The sequence below is a fragment of the Neovison vison genome, chromosome 5 (assembly GCF_020171115.1).
Source record: "Neovison vison isolate M4711 chromosome 5, ASM_NN_V1, whole genome shotgun sequence".
NCBI lineage: Eukaryota > Metazoa > Chordata > Mammalia > Carnivora > Mustelidae > Neogale > Neogale vison.
Window position 1 is genome coordinate 99,323,604 of NC_058095.1, and position 23,745 is coordinate 99,347,348.

General features: G+C 36.6%; 1 protein-coding gene across 10 annotated transcripts in view; it reads left to right on the forward strand.

The window, feature by feature from the left end:
- Window positions 1-23,745, forward strand: part of NBEA (neurobeachin) — a 667,980-nt gene that overhangs the window by 589,787 nt on the left and 54,448 nt on the right. For all 10 annotated transcript variants that reach the window (XM_044249587.1, XM_044249579.1, XM_044249580.1 and 7 more), the window contains 3 exons: window positions 672-812; window positions 10,781-10,900; window positions 22,661-22,813. In XM_044249587.1, coding sequence (XP_044105522.1) covers window positions 672-812; window positions 10,781-10,900; window positions 22,661-22,813 — 414 coding nt within the window. The remainder of the gene's footprint in view (window positions 1-671; window positions 813-10,780; window positions 10,901-22,660; window positions 22,814-23,745) is intronic.

The window sequence follows — 23,745 nt, forward strand, 5'->3', positions numbered from 1 at the left end:
CATTTTACTGTATGCTCCACTCTAGGGATTAATGTCATCATTGGGATGATAGGAAGGTCTTAGTGGCTTTACAAAATGCTTTCTAGGAAATTGGGAATTGTCTGGATTATTTTCATCAGCCTTAGGTTTGTAGTTTCACTTAATAAAGAAGATGTATGCGCCATTTTTATAATAAAAAAATGGAACCAGCATTCCAACAGGGTTTCCGTGTGGGTGATTATTATCTTTCGCACTGTGAGTGGCCCTCTGGTAAAAGGAGGTTTTCTCTAATACGGTTGTCACATGGTCAACTGCTTCACTTCTCCTCCTTGGATTTCCTATGATCAAGCTAAACGTTCATTATGGTTATTACTAAGTAGGCAGGACAATGACAGTAAAAGTTTTGGTTTTGCCTTGACAGTTTAAACTGGATCATCCTAGTAATCCAGTTTACTGAAACTTTTAGTAAAATCCAGAAACTTCGCAAAATTCAGAGACGTCTCTTCCTGAGAGATTTTTGACATGTGTCATGATCCATAATTAATATTAAAATCAAATTTGATAAAATATAATACAAAATTTTGTATGCTCTAGGGTTAAAATGAATTAACAGTAAGTACTTTTAGCATAAAGAGTTATAGCATGCTTAATATAACTGTATTAAGTGAAATGCTTCTTTTCTCTTCTTACAGCCAATCGGTGCTTTGAACCCAAAGAGAGCTGTATTTTATGCAGAGCGTTATGAGACATGGGAAGATGATCAAAGCCCCCCCTACCATTATAATACGCACTACTCAACAGCAACATCTACTTTATCCTGGCTTGTTCGAATTGTGAGTCTCTTCATTTCTTCATTAAGTTACTATACCTGTTATTTGTTTTAAACAAAGATTAGAGGCCAGTGAAGTAGAAACGAGATTTCAAACTCTAGTAAAACCTGAATCCTTTTTTTTTTTTTTAATGAGTTTTCTCATTTACAAAACAGGGTTAGGAAGATAGATTATTGTGAGCTACTTAAGCCTAAACCAGTTATAAAGGGAACCAGACTCTTGGAGTGCATCCATAATGTCCCGTTTCTTTTTTTCACCGATGGTCGCAAGCTGGCTCTCTTCCCTGGCCCTCTCCAGCTTGCTTCTTGGGCAGTATGCTTTAAGAACAGTTTCTAAATGTTTTGAAGACTTTCTCTTTCTCCTAACACATTCGGATCTCTCTGATCTTTCAAATACAAGTATACATCCATATGTACACACATACGTGCATACATACGTACACACACAGACACACACACAGACATGCTTCCTTGCACCCTGGCTGAACCTGCAGTTACTTTCCAGTTCTCTTCCTTCAGAGCCACATGTCAGCACAGCCTCCACTAAACTGCACTGTCCTGTGCTCCTCTCTGCTTTATCACCTCCCATTCAATCTTTAGCCGGGCTGATTTAGGTTCCACACCCACCCCTTTACTGAACTGTTTTTGCGGAAGTCACAAGTGACGGGGCTAGAACTTCCCATTTCTTACCACAGTGTATTTGAAGCTTTTGGCACCATTCCTTACTCTCTCCTTCTTAAAATTCTTCCCTCTCAAGGTGCCTGGGTGGCTCAGTTGATTAAGTGTTTGCGTTTGGCTCAGGTCATGATCCCAGGGTCCTAAGATGGAGTCCCTCCCTCATCAGGCTCCCTCTCAGTTGGGAGCCTGCTTCTCCCTCTCCCATTCCCAACACTTGTGTTCTCTCTCTCTCTCTCAAAGAAAGAAATAAAATCTTGAAAAAAAATTCTTCCTTCTCATGACTTCTCAGACAGTATCCTCTCTTGGTTCATTTCCTGTCATCTTAACTGCCCTACTCAGTCTCATGCTCAGATTGTTTTTTTTTTTTTTCCCTCGATGTTTGTGTGCCCCAGGATTTTTCTGTATTCTTTATCTGGGCTATGCCATTTAATTATAAGCTAACGCCATCCAGCTTCTGTCTTCATTGCAAGCGTTTTTCTTGGGCTCCCAGCTTTTATTCTCATTTTATTTTTATTTCCAAAAGTGCCTACTGGATATTTCTACCTAAACACCTCCTAAGACCATGTACACAATTTCCAAAAATGAACTCATCTTTGGTTCTTCCTGCATTTCCAATCTAAATAAATGGTGTGATCATTCACCCAGTTGCCTGATCTAGATATTTTCTCTATTTTACCAGCCCGTTATTTTACCAGTCAGACATCGCATCAGCTAGATTTTACCAGCTAAGTATGTCTGCAATCTGTCCCCTTGCTCTATTAACTCTGGCATTTCCTTAGTTTAGGTTCCCATTTTTCTCATCTAGATGAGAAAAATGCCCTTAACAAATCTTCTTGCCTTTAGTCTTTAGTCTTGCTTTCTTCAAACCAGTCTAGTTAAGAACAGTTACTGGAGTCAGATGGTCTGAATTTTTTTTTTCTATAAGCAACTGAGGAGTATTATAGAATGTTAAACCAAATCTATAAATCAGGGCAATCAACAATGTCTTCTCCCCTTACCAAAATATACCTTAGACCACTCTGTTTCATGAGGCTGATTTTACCTCAGAAACACATAGATAGAGTACATGAAAATGTGTGTATGTGAGACCACATTTTATATTTTCCAAGATTTTTTTTTCCTCTACCTAACTGACAGCTTTAGTTCGGAGGTCCTTCTCAAATATTCTTTCTGTTATGGGGACAAATTGACTTAAAACAAATAAAGTGTGAGTATCTTTTAAGTAACTTTTAAATCACTGAAAGGTAATATGTTATAAACAATTACTGTTATTACAGTAAAAGATTTGTCAGAGTTGTGACTCAGTTTAACTGAACAGAAATTTTATATTTTTATCATCTTAAAGCAGTACAAGTAGTTTTAAAAAGTTTAGATCTAACTAGCCTATTAGAAAATAAGCCCAAGTCTTATTTTAAAAATAACCTCTGTAATTATAAACTAAAAGAAAATACATAAAACTTTCTTTTTTAGACCGAAGTTATTAGTCTGATCTGTCCACAAGTTCACCTTAATTACACGAGCTTAGATTCTTTTATAAAAATGTTTCTGAGCTAATGTTTCTTAAGAAAATTTTTTAACTCTAACACTTTTAAAGAATAAGAATTTCTATTTTTGTTAATTTTTGAGGAATATAAGATTTAAATAGGTCCCTGGTTACCCCTATAAACCAATCAGAACAGAGCACTTTAGTTTATGGGTTGTAATAATTTTTTAAATACTCTCCAGATGTAGGAAAATACTTCACACTAACACAGGAGTTAAAAGCTTTTCTGAATTACAGACACACTGGTATATTGAGAACTTATAGCTGCTATCCTGTAATATCAGCCACAGGCCAAAACAAAACACAGAAGACAAAAAATTACCATTCACGATCTCAAGGAGCTGGTGTCCTTTACAATGGACATAAAATATCTTCTTATTTGATTTGGGCTCACAAATAGGCAGACAAGAAAACAAAAAGACTAATAAATTCTCTGATCACCAAATGGTGAGATCATAAAACCAAATTCTGGGTCATTACCACCACCAATGGGAAATGCGTGATTAGTAGTGCATGTTATAAATGTTATAAACAACAAAATGAGCAGAAGGGATTTAAAAAAAAAAAAGCCTAGAGAAAAAGAGTGTCAGTAAAGTTCAAGTTATATTTGCTGCCCAGAATTCACTCTATAGGGCAAGGAAAGACATACCCAGGCTTACACTGCCTTTTAGATATACTTCCTACTCAGCCCAGGCTATTTGGTGACATAGAGTTCATGCTCAAAGGGACTTCCAAAACTGTTAGAGAAGGAAATTTTTAGAAAGCACTGAAGCCAGAGATACTCATCTTGGGAGGCCTTTTCACATCAAGGATGTCTTTGGGTTCCATCAAGGACAATCATTGCTAGTGAACCATGGCCATCGGGAGAGTGAGACACCTCTTATTTTGGTGATTTAAAAAAAAAAAAATGTCCAAAATCATTTCAGAAAGAACATTATCATAAAACTGGATTGTTTGAGAATTAATTGAGAGTATATATGTGATAACATTTTGACATATATAAGTTGATATTCAATGGTTTATGTGTAATCAAATTAGTCTGAAGTCAGATTTATTACTTACTTATGTGAGTCCATAAAAATACTTGCTATTAGGCTACCTGGGTAGCTCAGTCGGTTGAGCATCTAAATCTTGGTTTTAGCTTAGGTCATAATCTCAGTGTCCTGGAGCTGAGCCTGTGTCAGGCTCTGCACTCAACAGGGAGTCTGCTTGAGGGTTCCCCCTTCCCCCCGCCACCTGCCCCTCCCCCCAACTTGCACATGCATGTGTGCACTCCCTCAGAAATAAATAAATAAATCTGTAAAAAAATACTTGCTAGCAACAGCTTGATTTAAGACTTGTGTATCCCTGATAAAGTTAAATTCTTTCTCAAATCATAAATCACAATTCATCCTTAAGTTGATTTATTATTCCAGTGAAATGGAGTACAAATTTGAATCAGTAAAAGAATATGGCATAAATTCTGTTCTTATTTATTCTATAAATCCCTTTCAGTATTATCTATAACAGTGCTGCACAATAGAAATAAAATGCTAGCCACTTACATAATCTAAAATTTCTAGTAGCCACATTTAAGAGTAAAAAAAAAAAGGTGGAATTAATATTAATACATGTATTTGTTAACCCAGTATATTCAGAATGTTATACTTTTTTTTTTAAGACTTTCTTTATTTATTTGAAAGACAGAGATCACAAGTAGGCAGAGAGGCAGGCAGAGAGAGAGGAAGGGAAGCAGACTCCCTGCTGAGCAGAGAGCCCCGACACAGGGCTCGATCCCAGGACCCTGGGATCATGACCTGAGCCAAAAGCAGAGGCTTTAACCCACTGAGCCACCCAGGCACCCCAGAATGTTATACTTTTAACACATAACCGATATAAAATTTTTTGAAGATATATTCTACTCTTTTTTGGTTCTAAGTCTTTGAAATCCAGAATGTATTTTTATATTTATAGCACATTTGGTTCAAAGAAGCCATACTTCAGGTACTCAATAGTCACAGTGGCAAGTGGCTACTGTATTAGACAGAAAAGATCTATAGGATTGCTTTTATGGGGACTCATTTAGCCAACACATCTTGTGTCCTGCTGTTATAAATAAAAGTATCCCATTCTAATAGCTTACTAAGTGTTTAGCCTAATGGCCCAGGGAATTGTGATTTCCTCACTCCCATCCCATGGAGTTTATGAAGTAGAAAATGCATTAGAATTCATGTCACTTAGAATTTGTTCATAAAAACAAAATACAGAGTAAGTAAGTATTTGCCCTTTTAACTTTCAAGCCTTTTGCACCCAAAGTCATTAAACTCTCTATTAGTTTTACTCAATATATATAGTACCAACAATGATAATAACTGTTTTAAAATGTTAATCAACTACATAACTCATTTCTTTTAATTAAAAATATTATTTTAGACAAACTACCAGTGAAATCACTCATCTGAATTATAAGATTCTGAAAAGGCTGATTCCTTGGTAGCTGCCATTGGCAAATGATGAATGAAATATTAGAGGGGAGTTTGGAGTTTCTTCAGATATTAACTAGTATAAAAGGCACATTTTACTTGGAATGTTTTTACTTTAAATCTTACCCTGAATATATAGCATATAACATACACACAGAAGTAATTAAATCTTACCCTCTGACCTTTACATCCCTCAGCGACCTGTTCACCTTCCAAATACACTATATTCCACCGAACTATTCAAAACTCATTTGTCAAACATTTAATCATAATCTTTAAGGAAGTTAAATAGGTTGTGCAACAAAAGTTCATTTATAAATCAGTTGTGGAATTTGAGACTTTTAAAAATAAATTATGGGTTTTTTGGAAAGCCTACCCAAGAGTCTGAATCTTTAAAAATATGTGTTTGTAGTGAAAAAAATAGTAGAAACACTTCTGCAGGTATTATAATTAAAGCCCAAAGATAATGCTCCTGAATAAAATAGTGTTGTCATGTTTATCTTGAATACTGATGCTTACGGACAATGCAGATTTACTTAAAGATGAGGAATTCTGGTTTTTTATTATTTTTTAATTATTATATAAGTTTCAGGTATTATACAAGTTTCATCTTTCTTTATAATTTGACATCTGTGTTTGCTGCAAAATGATCACCACCCGCAGTCTAGTTACCATTCATTGCCACACAGTTGACCCTCTTCACCCACTTCAACCACTGCCCGAAGCTCTTCCCCTCAGAACCACTAGAGTCTGTTCCTTGTATCTACGAATTTGTTTTGTTTTACCCTTTTCATTTATGGTTTTGTGTGTGTGTGTGTGTGTGTGTGTGTGTGTGTGTGTTTTAGATTCCACATGAGTGAAATCATGCAATATTGTCTTACTCTATCTGATTTATTTTGCTTAGCATGTAATACACTTAGGGCCCATCCATACTATTACAAATGGGACGGTTTCATCCTTTTTCATCCTTTTATACAGTAGTGCTCTGTATAAATTCACCACAGCTTCTTTATCCATTCATCTATCAATGGACACTTAAGTTGTTTCCATATCTTGGTTATTGTAAATAATGCCACAATGAACATAGAGGTACATGTATCTTTTCAAAGTAGTCTCCTTGTAGTCCTTGGATAAATACCCAGAAATGAAAGAGCAGGGTTATATAGTAATTCTATCCCTAATTTCTTGAAGAATCTCCAACAGATAAGGAATTTTTAACCAAAAGCCTGGTTTAAAATAGGTATGTAGGTCAATTAAAAGAGACTTTTTGAAGATTCTGAAAGATACTTCTGGATTCCTTCAAAAGGAATGGGAGAAAACAAATTTCTGGATTAGGAATGCACAGTACAAATAATAGCTCCTCCATTTCCTAGAATATGACCCTGAATTTTCTCATATGTTAAAGAGAAATAATTATACCTACTCTAAAGGATAATCACAAGGATGAGTTAAATGAAATAATACAGGGCTGAGCACAGAAAATGTGCCCAGTCTTCTTCGTTCCCTTCCCTTTGATCTTTATTACGCTTCATGTCACTCCAAGATACACATTTTTCTTTGGTAGAATTGTGTTCCAAGCACTGCCTATCCCCCCCAAATAAAGGAAGGCAAAGAAGAAAAGCATAGCAGAGAGGGACTTAAAAGATTCTTATGAAATTACTCTGCAAATATAGAAGACAGAAGAATAGAGGAATTGAGCGAAGAGAAGAGGGGCAGGGAAGAAGGTTAGATTGCCCAAGATAGAGTTCATGGGTCTGTCATCATTGAAAGGCCAAAAAAGTTGTTAGTGTCCTCACAGGGGATAAGGTTCTGATAGAATGCAGTAGGACAGATACAACTACCCAGTGCAGGCCTGGTTGGTTGGGTTTTCTAGTACTAAGACAGGGCTGGAAGATACGAAGTGACCTTAGGGTAGATGTAATTAGAAGGAGGAGGTCCATCAGCCATTCATATGACAGAACCTAACAGGAAGCTCGTAAAATGCAACAAATGCCCACATTTTAATTTCTGAAATTTCTGTTTATTTTTTTTTTCATTTGTACATCTTGCAAACCAAAAGCTTTTCTGGTAGAATGATAAATTATCTAATATGCTAATGTACACACAGAAAATAGTTCAATCAGCATATGTTAAGTAAAAAAATACAGAAGTTTCTCAAGCATAATATAGCACTTAATTGTCTCTGTTAGTGAGGCGTGAGTCAAATGAAAAAAGAAAAGCCTTCCACTGTGCCTTGAAGGTAAGAAGGAGACACATGGAAAAAGGTAATCTCTACAGTAATCAGAGCTTGAAAGATCAATACTCACTTAGAAACAAATAGGTTATCAATTTCCATTCGTATTCTACCACTGTCGCAGCTGGAGGCCTTCAGGAATAATGAGAATATATGTCAGTAATGTAGTATGTGACCCTAAAACAGTTGTTAATCAGATCTTCTTAAAAGCTACTTAAAACTGTGAAATGTGGAATTCTTTCATCTTCTCCACCTTTGGGTGCCACCAGTTTCATAAACTTGATGACCAGAAGGAAAAATAATTCTTTAATTTCAGATTTCTTTGTACTATGCACACCTGTGCTATTTTTGGCATGCCTCTGTTAAGGTTGAAAACCAGGAAGGATTTTATAATTTAGGTCAGGATAGAGGTAGATCAGCTTTTACAGGCTGATGATAAAAAAAAAAAAAAAAAGTAAGGCTTTGCATGTATAAATGGGTCTTCACTCACATCTGTATAATAGGTTAAAAATTGTAGAGACAAGTGCCATTCTTCTAAATTAATCTCTGGCTACACCTGCAGAGAGAAAGAGGGGGAAAAAAAAAAAACCCATACCCAACATCAGCATCCTAGAGCAATGAAGAAGTGGATTCTGAAGTTATACCATTTTGGTCAAACAAGTAGTTAAAAACTGACAAAAACTATCTTACTCTTACCAAGGCATACCTAATCTCCCAACAGTAATTGTATGTTGAGGTGCATTCGAGAAACCTTTATTAAACACTGATTATGAGCCAAGCCAGGTACTTGGTGCTAAGGATACAGACATGGATAGGACCTAAGGCAGCACGCGTCTGGCCAGGTTGTCAGTCTGGCGTGAAGCCCAGCCCAGCAGTGGGGACTCGACACAGTACATAAACCTGTAGTCATTTTTATAACTGTGTCAGGTGAGACACTTCAAGCTTTCTCAATATTATTTAATTGTCTATAATGCCCATAATTATCCCGTAGGTGTTGTCCTTCCCAATTAGCATAGATGAAGGACCTGAAGCAGTTACTTAACACGAAACTTAAGGTTAAATAACTTGCCTAAAAGAGGTTAATGGTTTGTTCCACCAAGATTCCAACTTACATCTGTCATATTTCATTCAATTTGCCATTTACTACTTTTAGCATGGTTTTTACCCCCACTTGAACTTTGTGCCATGATATGCCACATTAATTACATAATGTTTATTAGTTAGCTAAAAAATCTGCAAAGCAAATTGATTAGTGAAGGACATCTCATAAGATTTTTCTTCCTAACTTAATTTCAGTGACATCTATTTGTCTTTCATATCACTTAAAATCTTAGACAGCAATATGGGCTTCCTGGATGCAGATCTGATTTTCAGGAGAATCAGTAATACAGACCTTCTCCATATATTGTTATATCATTCTTCATCCTATCTCTTTAATCACACCTTACTGTCATCTGATAGTGAACATAAAAAATTGGTGATCTGTTACCAACTTTTAACACTGATGTCCAGCCACACTAAATTTCAGGAAGAGACTGAGGAAGATGAATGGTTATGCCTGTTGGCCAGCAGCTGGCCCTTACAGCCAATGACAACCAGAAAAGTTTGAAGGGGCCCAGTAATGTCTTATAGGTATAAAAGAATAATGGGGATTATATACTGAAGAAATGTAACTGTTCAGGAAAACATCATGTAGACGTCTTAGCATTATTGAACCTAGGGGATGACATGTCATTCATCCCAGACTTAAGAAAGAATGAAACCATGGAAAAGAATATAGATATTTATCTGTGTTATACTTGTAGTTAAGTAAGAGATCCTTGGTAAGAATCTGTTATTCATAAGTGAACTTAATGGCATCAGAAATAATGCCTCTCTCCCAACATAAAAAGTATACAGAAAGCATTAAAACTAAGTGCATTAGAACCATGTGATAGTCATTCTTAGGTTTCCTGCTATGGGCATGTACTGGGTGGCAGATACTGTGTTTCTATGAGGTGACAGTGACAGAGTACCAAAAGGACTAGAGTTATCTAGTCTTATTTGCACTTCACTTTATTTCATTCATTTCTTCACCAAATTATACATGGAGCAACTTCTGTGTACCAGGTATTGTTCTAAGGGTTGGAGATAAAACAGTGAGCATGACAGGTTTCTGTGTGGTGGGGGCAGAGATAGACAAGTTACAAATCACTTACAAAACAGTGTGACAAGTGTTGTAGTGATATATTTAGAAAATATAGGTTGTATTTGAGCATACTGGAGAGCTTGGCAAATCAAGGAAAATCTTTCAGGAGAAAAGTGACATCTTGGCTGGGGCATAAAGGATAGTTCTGGCTGAGACATAAAGGATAGAAAGAACTTAGCCAAGCAAGGATGGTAAAGGGAAGGGATAAATTGGTACCAGGCAGAGGGAACATCCCCTACAAAGGACAGAAAGTGAGAGCAGTGTGTCACGACCTGCGAATGTGGAGAAGGGAAGGTGACAGGTAAGTTTCCAGATCATTCAGGATCTTTTAAGACAAGTTGAGTGATTTAGAATTTCTCTGAAGAGCTCTGAAGAACTACTGAAAGATTTTCAGCAGAACTTTGCATTTTAAAAAGATCATCAGACCATGATGTGGTACATGTACTTTTAATAGATTTTCATAGGTAATAGAAGATGGCCATTCCCTACCCAATTCCACAGTGCAGTGATCAGTGCCAGAGTGATATTCTTCGGCGGTATTAATACATTACGTATGGCCTTAGTTATGAGAAAGAACATCTGACTTACAAACTGATAATAATTCAAAATCATTCATCATTAAATCATTAGAGCACTAGAACGCCATCATCTTACCGATCAGAAGATAAAAGCCCAAGAAGCAAAATGGCCCTCAGTAGCCCAGTCAGGCCCAGTCAGTCACCCCCTGACTCCTCAACATAGGCATCTTTCCAGGACCCTGCACTGTTCTACCTCACGGGGGTTTCAAAGACCATCATATTTTCAGTGGAAAAAGGCAGCTGCCTTCAGGAGGGTCAAATTCCTGATTCTTCTTCCTCTTTTCTCTTAGGAACCTTTCACAACCTTCTTCCTCAATGCAAATGATGGAAAGTTTGACCATCCAGATCGAACCTTCTCGTCGGTTGCAAGATCTTGGAGAACTAGTCAGAGAGATACTTCTGATGTAAAGGTGGGTTCCTTTATTCAATAATAGTAATTTAATTTCAAAATATGCAGAAATCTTGATTTTTAAAAATTTAATTATATGTATAAGACAGTTTTGTTCCATTGTATTTTAAAAGCATGTGGTACATCTAACCTAAAAGGAAACTAGAGGAAATAATTTTGAGCATCACAGAAAATGATTCAGAATTCATTTATATTATTCAGTTAAGGTGTTTTCGTAATTTCAAAAAATTCCTATCTAATTTAGATCGAATAATCTGGAGATGGAAAGAAAAGGCCATAAATTGCCTTTCCTGCTGTTAACTCAATATTTGGCCCATTCCATAAAACACAGCAGGAATTGGATTTGACCTTAATGTGTCATATTGTTATAGCTTGCCCAGCTTTGGGTTTACGTAGCCTGGGGCAATTAATAAAGCATTAATGACAAGACCCATTTAAAATGTAGGCTTTTCTGTACGGCCTTAGCTTTTACTTGACTGTGTCTGGGGATACCATGCAACAATACACATTAGATTAAACCAACACATACACAATACCCAGGAACATCCAGAGCGCTGAGTAATTTTACAGTTGGTACTATTTAACTATTGTTAGATACTAATGTTTGTTATTCGTTTATATGGGCTTTTGTTTCTTAAAAAAGGTTCTATTCAAAACAGTAACATACATTTGTTCTCTCCTTTTTCTCATTTATTCTCTGATACTTGATCTGATCAGGTTATTGCACCACGTATACGTGTTCCTAAAGCCTCTTTCTTCAAGGCAGTTTTTTCCCTGTCACTGCCATTCATATTATTAAATATAAAAATATTACGGAGTTACTCCATTTAGGGTCTTAATCCAACAAAAGGCAGTGAATTAGAGTCAAAATTATCATTTTCATATTTGTGTTTATCTATTGCAAACATTTTTAAAGGCAATCACAGTGTTACTGAAGTGTAAGAAAACTGATTGAATACAACTTTGTTCAGTTCTTTTTGAAAGCAGAAAACAAACAAAATTGATCCGTGTGGCTTCTTCATGTATTTTGTCCGATTACTATCAAAGTTTGCATAAATGAATATTAATTTGTGCATATAACATATTCATATTTGACAATAAGATAATTTAACATGCATCCTTACTATACTAAACTCTGAAGGCATACAGTTTTCTCCCAGCAGCCTTATAACTTCGCTGAGGAACTCTAAACTCTAAAGCATCCGCGAACTGTCATTTAAACTGACTCCTTTCCAGTGAAATCAGGGAGAGTCCATTTTTTCTTTTGTAACACACTCAGAATTTACACAGAAAATGAGGAGTCCAGAAGCTTCTAGAATTAGCCTAATGTTCATAAAAAGCACTTAATAAGTATTTTGTGTTTGAATTAAATATTATTATCTATATTTTAAGGCTTCCTGTCATATTTAAGGTTATTCATATCTTAATTCAGAGCAGTATCCACATTGTACCAAATTATATCAAATGAAAATGCTTGCTCACTCTTATCAGACATCATCACAAAAAAGAAAATGGGCTTTTCAGCTTAATTCAAAGACCTACCCTCACAAACCCACACAAACCCACACACAGATCAGAGTTAATCATTCTAATTTATGTGAGTAAATACAATGTTACACTTTACTTTCTAGACTGAGAACTTTATTGATGCTTCTCATCACCAAAAATATCTCACCAAGGTGCAGGTCAGTCTCCAATGATCAATATTTTCCTATCAGGCTTTTCCCTCTACAACTGCTAGGATTTCTCCCAGAGTTTTCCTGTTCTGGTACTTTCAAGCAACGCTTGCATGTTGTTACCAGTTGTGTTCCTTTGGTTCCTGGGAGTCACATCATCAAAGACAAAGACCAATGTGGCTGTCGCTAGATGGGGAGGTTTTTTATTTTTTATCTTCAAGCAGCTGTGCCGAATACAAACAGGACTTATTCCCCCACCCCCGAACTTAATTAGTTCATAAGAAGCTCATTCCCCAGCTTGACATTGCAGGGATTTTCTTCCCCCATATTCAGTTCTCTTTCATATTTTATGATAACATATTGTGAATATCTTTCCTTGTAGACCCGTTCTTTTTCAAGGCTGCACACTGCACGCATACACGATAATTTATGTAAACAATCTCCTATTTATGGGTAGTTTGTCTTTCTCTGCGATTGTTCCTGTTCAACACAAGGCTGCAGTAGACACCCTTGCACGTGATCTTGATGAACTTTGCGTATACGTGTAAAGGATAATTTCTATTAATGGCTAAATGGCTATATACATTTTTAATTTGGAAAGATATTGCCAAACCATTATTCCCAAAGATGATAATTCACTCCCTAGAGCATGTGTGAAGATGCTTCCTTCCCCACGCCCCCCTCATCATTGTTATAATAAATAGTGGAATTTTTGCTAATCTGGTGAGTGAAAATAGAGTTGTCTTTGTTTGGGCTTGCATGTCATTAATTGTGAGTGAAGTTGAGCATTTTTCATGTTTCATATTTCAATAATTGACCCCTAAACTTAGTCATATTTTTTCCCATTTTTCAGTTGGGTCAAATATCTTTTTCTTATTGATTTGAAAAAGATCTTTGAAATCGCATCAAACTGCATTACAAGTATGGTTTCTCAGTCTTCTTTCCTCTGTGTTGTGTGTATCTGTGTGCCTATGTGTCCAAATGTGTCTGTCTTTCCATGTATGGCATCAGAATTTGAGGGTTCTCATTAAGGAAAGGTTAAAGAGGTTTTTTGGTAATACTGGTAGTAAATTGAGACTTTCTAAATTCACATTTAAATATATTGATTAAAACCCATGATATTTTTTCCGTCTGAAATAATACTCGATTTAGCAGGGAAGAATATGTTACCAAGAGTAATAATAGTTTTGCTAACCGTGTGTTAAAACCTAAGCTTTTGATTTCTTATCCCCAAGCTGTTAAATAAAGCATTGGATATCATTTTAAGGAAATGAGTTTCCATTTATGAAGAAAAGTACGTCTGCCATATATCTCCTAGCTTAGATAATCGTATAAGAAAGAACTAGAATGGAGTGATTGGTTTCATTCTGTCTGTCTTCATTAACCTCAGTCTCTTCCTGTGGTAATGCATACAAGCTGGGCAGAGACGGAGTGTTGGTGAAGTGACCTTTCGGGAGCCAGGTCCCCTGAGTTAAGTCAGACTTGTTAGTTTTTTACTTTATTTTTATTTTCTTTTTTATTTCTCTCCTCTCGTGTAGTCTTGGTAACCATGACATTCAACTCACTGGAGTTCTCACACTACGATTCCTTAATGCCTTCAAAAGTTGTTATATTACTTTTGAATAGCTATGTAGATGTCAGGAAAGGTAGCTGTGACAAAATGTCATTAAGGTGACATAGTGTAAATTAATACAGTTAATGGAGGTGCTCGCCACTGACTCATTGACCCATTATGAGCTCTTGTGGAATTAACGAATGCCAGGGCATCAATCTTTTGAAAAAAAGGAAGAAAAGAGATGGCAGCTTTAAAACCTTGCAGTGAATTATATTAGAAAAGTGAAAACGTCTGGGTTGGATTTGATTTCACTAGGAAGCCATAAAATGGTATGCTCTCTCAGCAAAATATATTAAACTGAAATGTCAGATTTGATGCAATAGGTATACAATTATGATAGTGTTAATAGTGGTCTTCTATCACTCTAAGACATACTTTCAAGTCCAATTTCTCAGCAGCTTGAACTTGTCATAAGCTTGTAAATTAGAAATTGTGTTTGAAGATATTTTCTTATTATTGACAGAACGCATATAGCACTATTAACTGTACCGTAGGGTTTTAGTATAGCTGTTAAAATAAACCAGAAATCACATTTACGGACAGAAAATGCCTGTTATAATATTCATCTTGCCATTTCTTTGATAGTATTTGGTGTCTTTCCGCACTGTTTTTCATTTAGGAAACCTTAAACTACTTGGACTGTTTGCTTAAAGGGAAGCTAATTAACAGAAATCTATCAGTGGGAATAGAGTAAGCAGGAGAGCTCTTACATGAAGTAGACAAGTTGGTCTCTGAAGTGCCTTCTGAAGGAGCATGCTTCCCAGTTACAAGAGGAGCATGCATGTTTTTTGGAGTGGTTCTCAATAGTTTTTAAACATGCTTTTTGGTCATTTACTTGGTAGTCTTCAGAACAGCCCTGTGAGATAGCTATCATTGCTCTCGTTTTGTAAAGGAGATCCACAGGTATTAAGTGGCCTGCCTAAGTTCACACAGTAGGTAAGAAGGAAGCCAAAACTAGCACCAAGGTCTCTTTAGTTATTGGTAGTGCCTTTTCATTGCTTGGCATGCTGCTTTAATTCTTTTGCATGACCGTATCATCACATCCAGCCCCTCGGACTAGCTCGGAATCACTGATCAATCAAGTGTTCCTTTAGTCATTTTTTGCTGTGTAACAAACCACCTCAAACCCTAGGGGCTTAAAAAATACAGCTGTTTCTTTCCCTAGGATTCTGCAATCAGAGTAAGGTTCATCAGGTACAGCTCAACTCTGATCCACCTGGGGACAACTGGGGGGGCCTGTCTGGGTCTGGAGGATTCAAGGTGACCTCACTCACTTATCCTTTGCCTCAGTAAGGATGGCTGGAACTGCGGGAGCCTGGCTGGCACTCTCTCTCTGAATAGTCTTTCTAAGAAAATCACACTCTCTTCACAGTGGCTTGCTAATAAGAGGTTTAAAACAAAACAAAACAAAAACTGCAAAGGTGCTGAATGCCTAAACTTGAGAAAAACAGCATTTTGTTGGTCAAAACAAGTCACAGGACCAGCCCAAATTAAGGAAGGGGAGCAATGAACTCTGCCTCCCAGTGAGCTGAGCAGCAAAGTCACATTTCAATAGGACATGGAGGTTAGAGGCGTGTTGGTGGCCCTCTTTGGAAATAGTCTCCTAAAGCCCCTTCTCTGGTCACAATTCACGTTCCTCTTAGATGCAAAATATACTCAACTTGTTAGCCACATTACTGTATCAGGGTCAAAATCTAGTATCTCATGGTCTGTATCAGGTCCAGATACAGATACGATGCAGAAATTTCTGATTTGGACACCTGGAACCTGGAAAGGCAACCTAGCGGTCCCATGTACACTCGGCATAGGGTGGTGAGCCAGGTAAACCTCAACAGACCACTCCAAAGGAGGGGATGTGGAAGGTCCAGAACAGCGTCTGGTTCTTGGTAATTACAGCCAGGCACCTGTTGCCAGTTTCCTGGACTCTGGGGTCAGGTCCTCTGAGACCTTGGCTTTGCCCTCTGGATCAGCTTTCCTCTCCATAAAAAATAGCCCTTGTCTGCAGCTGAGTGGCTTTCTCCAAATGCTTCCTGATCATCGAAAGTTGGGGCCAAGGCATCTTTTAACCTCCTTTAAAATTTTGTGGACTTTCTATGTATCAAATTATAGTTCATTATGAGAAAAAACGTGCACCAAAAAATCCTTTTGTTAGGATCCCCTCTGTTTCTGACTATGAGTTAAGATGCTGTTTACAATGCCCTTAGGATTCTCAGAATCCCTTTGTGTGGCTGAGTGTTTCTAAAACCACCACCTTAAATTTTGCCGAGCCCTTATAAAGAGGTTTATAGCCACGCCTTTTACCCTGTGGCCACATTTGATTTGCAGCACCGTGGAATCTCTCTTTCTCTAAAATAAATAAATAAATCTTTATTAAAAAAAAAATCTTGCCCAAGCTGGCAAAAAGTCCAGGTTTAATATCTATTTAATGCTGATGCACATAAAATAGCTCTTCCTGGTAGAAGAAGAGACCATCCCAAAACTGCCTCCCTGCCCTGCCTCCCTCTTACCTTCAACTAACCACTCACCTGAAGGACCTCTGCTTAATCTAACACAGCTTGAAAACCGTGGCCTTCAGTATTGTTTTTATTACTATTTCATACCTGAAACTCAGGAGATGATAAACACACAGCAGTAATTGATTCTTCTTTTTTTTTTTTTTGTATCTCAAACATTTGTATTGAGCATCTCTTTTGTACTAGACACCATTGCTAGCTAGTGAGTGGTGTGAACCAGTGAGCAAAACAATGATCTCTATTGTCATGAGATTTCCAGTATAGTGTGACACAGGAGCCTAATATATATATATAACATATTATATATATAGTATATTTCATGGATAAGAATATATTGACTATTGATTTATGAATATTGAATATGAATATATTGAATATATAATATTATATTATTATATATTATAGTTGCTATGCAGGAAACCAAAACAGAATGAAGTCATACAGAATGATAGGCTCGCTTCTTCAGAAGGCAAAAGAGAGACTATAAGAGCAGAGACCCTGGATTTAAAGCAATCAGTTTTGATTTGGGGCTTTACCACCTATTTCCAGTGTAGTCATTAGCAAATTACTTAACGTTCTCTCTGCCTCAGTGTTCATGTCTAGAAAGTGGGAAGAATGAGAATACCTACCTCACAAAATTTTTGTGATGACTAAGAAAATCCATATAAAGCACTTTACAACAGTGCAAAGACATAACATAAGATACAAATAATAAAAATAATAAATTAAATAAATAAAAACATAAAATGCAAAATAACATAAAATTTTTAAAAAGATACAAATAAATTCTATGTACTGTTTTAAGATTGAATGACCAGAGGTAACATTTCAGCTCATTCCTTGTCTTAGAGCACAGATAGAGTAATTGTCATCTTCTTGGACTTCACAGTTAAATATCCCAGATGAAACTCACTTATTCATGAGGTTTTTCTTTTTTTAAATAAGCAAATCTTTTAAATTATATAAATATGAATATAAATGATATACTAATGTCCTGTATTTATATGCCAGCATTAAATTTTAAAATGCTATTTGAAACAAGAACTTCTAATCTTTTAATTTTAAAGATTTAAAATAAACTGAGGCATTAAAATTAAAATTTACACCCACTCTACTGCTTTAACAGCTTCTCCCTAGACTGTGTGATTTTACCGGTTCCTTCCCCTTCAGAAAAAGAAAAAGAAAAAAACAAAACAAAACAAAAACTTCCCCAGCTCAGGATTCAGCATGCAGACAGCTTTAGTCCCACATGGTTCTGGTCTTTTGAAGTTTTTAGGGACCTTGCAGTTAAGCTGAACTTCAGGAATTTCTTTATATTTGCCTTAAAAAAAAGTGTCTGTTTGTGACTGTTCCCTCTATTAGAAATCTGAAAGCATTTCTTCAGCCCTTCAAACATCAGGCGTCTAACAGCTTTTTCCAGCATCTTAATCAACACCCTGATTAGTGAGCGTAGTATGGCTGCCCAGACGGACTGGAGTAGAGAGCACAGCCTTTACCAAGGGATCATCCTGAAGACCCTAGTCACGCTACTTTTTCATGTAACTGGCCTTGATTAAAGCCTTCCAGAATGTTCCTCCTGCTGAACTCCTTACTTTTCCTCCTACCTTTCTAGGTAATCATCAGGCGTGACCTTCCTTAGCCTTCCTTTTCCTCCTTAGTGGCCACCAGCTTTTAGCCCCTTCTTATGCTAGAGAGTTTGAATTGAAAAAAAGTAGGTCTTGTTTCTTCCACTTCTGCAGTTTGGGTACAACTTCGTCAGCAACTTTAAAACCAACTTTTTCTGTATTTTAAAGTGAACTCTTTTACACTATTAAACCTTTTATACCTAACTAGGATAAGCAAGATAACATTTTTTTTTAAACTGCGAACATTTCCCCTCAAAGGGTACAAATTTTATGATGGGGTTCATCCTTTTTCTTTTATTTAATAAAGTCCTTCATTGGTTTTTTTCCGATCTTGAGGCATTTTCCCAACCATCTGCATATTGCCCCAAGGGATTTCTAGTTATATTAAAATAACTTTACCTAATATCATCAATAACTTAATATTTAATGAGTACCTGCTGCATACAAATTATAACACCAAGAACTATGAGAGTTCAACAAAATATAAGCCTCACAAAATCAGGCTTGAAAATCTGCTTTTACCCAAATCGGTGTTAATGTAAAATCCTAGGGCTTTGTTCCCTTTCTGAATCTAATTTAATGACATTTAGGAAAATAGTATTATGGTGGTAAGTAGGTTAATAATAACCATATAGTTTATGTGACCCTTTGCCATAGGGAAGAATGGAAAATAATATATTTGGAAAACATTATAAAGCACCAAGATAGTCGAAGATAAATTAAGACTCTTTGAGCTGTTTAAATAAAAAATAAATCTATATTGCTTTATCCTTGTGGCTATATCTCTCTGTGTGCCCTCCAGGAAGCTTAGACAATCTAGTTCTAGAGATGGGACATGAACACAAATAACTGATAAAAGGCAGGAAGGGAAATCCCTGACTCCTGTTAGCCTACGACATATAAATCGCACTCCACAAAGAGCGACTCTGTGAGCTTACATTCTTTCCCACCTTCCGGACCATTTGGAATGCTGTTGTCATGCTGTGTCACATAAAGAATGGGTAATGGGCAAACAGTGATATTCTTTACCTTTCTCTACATCTTTTAGTAATTGTTCATGCTTTCCCAAACCATGAGAATAAGATCAAAAGAAAATTATGTTTTCTCTTAATGCACTGAAATAATAAGTGAATAAATATTGTCTTGGTCAGCTTAGGCATCTATATTTTACCATAAATGAGGAAGCTTCTAAACAACAGAATTTATTTCCCACAGTTGTAGAGACTGGAGGTCCAAAACTAAGGTTGCCCACATGGTCAGGTTCGATGTCTGGTGAGCGTCTGCTTCCTGGTTCACAGACGGCCATTGTCTAGCTGTGTCTCACGTGGCAGAAGTGGACTCCCTCCTGTAAGGACACTAATCTCATTCGAGATGGCTCCACCTTCATGACCTCATCTAATTCGAATTAACTTCCAATGACCCACCTCCTAATACCATCATAGAAGATAGAGTTACAACATTTGAATTAATTTTTTATTTTTTTATTTTTATTTTATTTTTTTTTAAAGATTTTATTTATTTATTTGACAGACAAAGATCACAAGTAGGCAGAGAGGCAGGCAGAGAGAGAGAGGAAGGGAAGCAGGTTCCCCGGTGAGCAGAGAGCCCAATGCGGGGCTCTGTCCCAAGACCCTGAGATCATGACCTGAGCCGAAGGCAGAGGCTCAACCCTCTGAGCCACCCAGGTGACCCAATTTTTTATTTTTTATTTGTTTATCAGAGAGAGAGGGAGGGAGAGATACTGAAAGAGAGATCGCAAGCCGGGAGGATGGAGGAGGGGGAAGAAGCATACCCCCCACTGAGCAGGTGACCTGATGCAGGACTCAATCCCAGGACCCTGGGATCATGACCTGAGCTGATGGCAGAGGCTTAACCAACCCGAGCCACCCAGGCACCCTCAACATTTGAATTTTAGAGGAACAGAAACATCACATCATAACAGTTACGTACTTCTGATTGCATACAGATCAATGAGAGCTGGAATGATGCTTTACTTCTACCTTCTAGTCTGTGACCACACACGCCTTTACCAAATTGCTCCTTCAAAGCAATATACTATACACCATTGCGCTTACCCAGCCCAGAAATCAGCTTGTTATAGTCACTGCTGATAGAATATTTCTGAAGCAGTCTTTAGCTCCTGCCTTGCCCACCCACTAAACTATATCATGATTTGTAAATAAGGGTGTTGGTTTACCTATTGGTTTTTCTTTCAGCACTTTCTCATTTTCCCCTTATACATACATGTCACCGAAAATTTACATGAGTTTGTATTAATCTCACCATAATTCTCCTTTCCCACACTCTGTTATGGCCTCGATGTCTTATACATAGTTTGTTGTTAATGAATGAGTATCACACAGTGTGAGCCACCTAATTCCGTCTGTTCTTTGTACACCCATCCCCACCTCTGTTGCAGGTTGTCCTCCTTGGTAAAGTCCCACAACATGTCCCATTACTGTCACTTGCACTTGCCCTTCTCCCCCTTCCCTCCCGTTGCCCTTACTGCTTCTGGTTCCTCTTCTCCCTGCATACACATAGACACCCAGTCTCTCCTCTCCAGTCCATCCTTTATGTTGACACTCAAAGTCTTGGTATAAAATAAATTTGTCCAGTAATATAAAATCCAAACAGCTTAGCTTGTCATGAAGTTTCTTTCATCACCTCTTCCATATAACACTTACCAGCCCATTTCCCCCATCTTGACCTTTATCCCCCAGTATATCCTATACTCTACTCATACTCAGTCCTTACCACTTCCTGGTAATACTCCCTGATGGTCCCCTTGCCCCTTCCCCCCGCCTTTATCTTCAGGCATAGTTGAATTCAAATATCTGGTCTCCAGTGAAGTCTTTCCAGACTTGCCCCGAGTTCCCTGCCTTCTGCTCTGCATTCCCTTGTTCTTGGTTCATACTTCTTTCAAGCTATTATTATTATGTAGTATAACCATCTGTTTATGCATTTACCCTGTGGACAAGATTATAAATTCCTTGAAATAAAACCATCTCTTGTTCGTTCTTCTTCATACCTGTCACAGTGCCCTGTACTCAAACTTTATTATTTTTTTTATGGTTCACATTTATCATCATCAGAATGGATAATAACCAAATTCTCATAGAATATTAGAAAGATAAACACCCACTTATGCTATCACGGACAAATGTTGGTTTTAGCAGGAGAACCCATAGAGAGAAAGGTTTTGTGTACGCTTTTCTTTGAAAGTTAATAATTTGATTTATTTGAAGACATCAGTGTTTGGTGGTATTTTTTGTTTTTTGTTTTAATTTTTCTGTGAATTTCTTGAGAAGACCCAAGCGAGAGTTGAATTTCAGGCACTACATTATCCACATTGATCATGACACAAATAAATGATCTTATGCTTTTCACAATATAATTTAAAGTTAATTTAATCCTCATCTTGCTATTTGAGAAGATTGTTGTTGGGTTTTTTAAATTATTGTATAGATGGTATACATAAAAACTATAGTGGGTTTTTGTTTTCATTTTCTTCCAGTTGCTTTAAAAAAAAAAAGGGACAACAAAAAGGGTCATAAAAACAGCTCATTTCTATACCATATTTATTCCACAGAAGCAGAAGCCTCATGTTAGACATTGTGTGTCAAACAGAACTTTGCCTTGAATCAAGTTGTTTATGCCATCTCTGTATCCAAGTAACACAAGTTGTCTTTGCATCCAGTTTATTAAAAACCAATACCATTCAGGTGCTGTGTTACATATTTAGAAATTAGTCTCACACTGTATGTCATCTCTTCATTGTGTTTACTGATAGGTACAAAAGTAATTTTGGCAAATTATGAAATAAAACTATGAATCTTTTTATAAAAATCATGTATTGTAATTGCCCTTGTGATCAAAAATAAAAGTAAAAGGTATGACATTATTTCTAACCAATAGTGGCAGCAACTTTTTTTTTAATTGGATTTTTCCTTAATAATATTCAGAAAAGTTTGGTGAGTGGCATAGACTTGTAGGTATAGCTTTACATATTTGTTTAAGAATGATATTGTGAACTACTCCGGGTCCTGTAACCCATTTCTCTTAACCAGTTCTGGCAAGATAAGATTGAAAGTCTTATAAACATAAACTATCAAATAAAATGTTCAAGAAAAATATTTGTTTTCTCTTTCCTTCTCCTCTCTTCCTTCTCTTCCTCTTATGTAAAGAAAATCAAATGAAGAATAGAATTAGGTAATAAAATATTGAATTTTAGTAAAGAAAGTATTTAATCCAGTTCATAGTTAACAAGTTATAATAGTTTACTTCAACTCATTTTTAAAGTGGTTTAACATGCCACATTTTTATTCCTGGCAGGAACTAATTCCAGAGTTCTATTATCTACCGGAGATGTTTGTCAACAGTAATGGATACAATCTCGGAGTCAGAGAAGATGAAGTTGTAGTAAATGATGTTGGTCTTCCTCCTTGGGCAAAAAAACCTGAAGACTTTGTACGGATCAACAGGATGGTAAGAAAGATTTTATTTTTGCTTTGAGTGGTCATCAAGAAGTAAAAACATTCTGTTGTTCTTTTTTGTTTCTATTAACAAATTGCCATTTAACATCTATAAATACAAGGTTAAAATTTTAAGAAAAAAGAAGGCAAGCATTTTACTATTGTCTTTTGACATGGTTCTTTATTGTGGAGTGGATTTTCCTTTCATGAAGACTAATAAAGGAATGGTAATTCAGTTATATTTGCTCCCTTAGGAGAAGACAGTCAGATGAGCATCTGTTGACTAAGAAAATATATTCTAAAATGCTTGATATAAATGTCCACGTCTTATTTTTGTCTACCAGCTAAATCTGGACTCTTTTTTACTCATAAAATACTCAAAACAAAATAATTTACATTTAGAACATATTTGCATGCAGGAAATCATAAGCTATGAAACATATCTTCAAATATCCTCGTGGGGCCCCTGTGTGGCTCAGTTGGTTCAGGATCCGATTCTTGATTTCAGCCCAAGTCATGATCTCAGGGTCCTGAGATTGATGCTCTTGCGGGACTCCGTGCTGGGTATGGAGCTTGCTTAAGATTCTCTCTCTCCCTCTCCTTCTGCCCCACAGCCCCCCACTCACGTGCACACGCACGCGCACACACACACACACAAACACACGTTCTCTCTCTCTCTTAAAAAGAAAAAAATACATATATATATATATATAAATATATATATAAAATATACTTGTCCTTAAGAGAACACCCATCTAGTAAACATTCTTAAATTGAAAAATGTCATTACTTTTTAAATCTGTGTGACAGATATCTGGCAGATATCTAGGTGTTCAGGTAAAAAAATGTGTAAATAGAATGTTTGCATGTGGGTATTTTATAGATTTTGATATATTTGAACCATATTTCAGAAGATTTTATATATTTGAACCATATTTCAGAAGA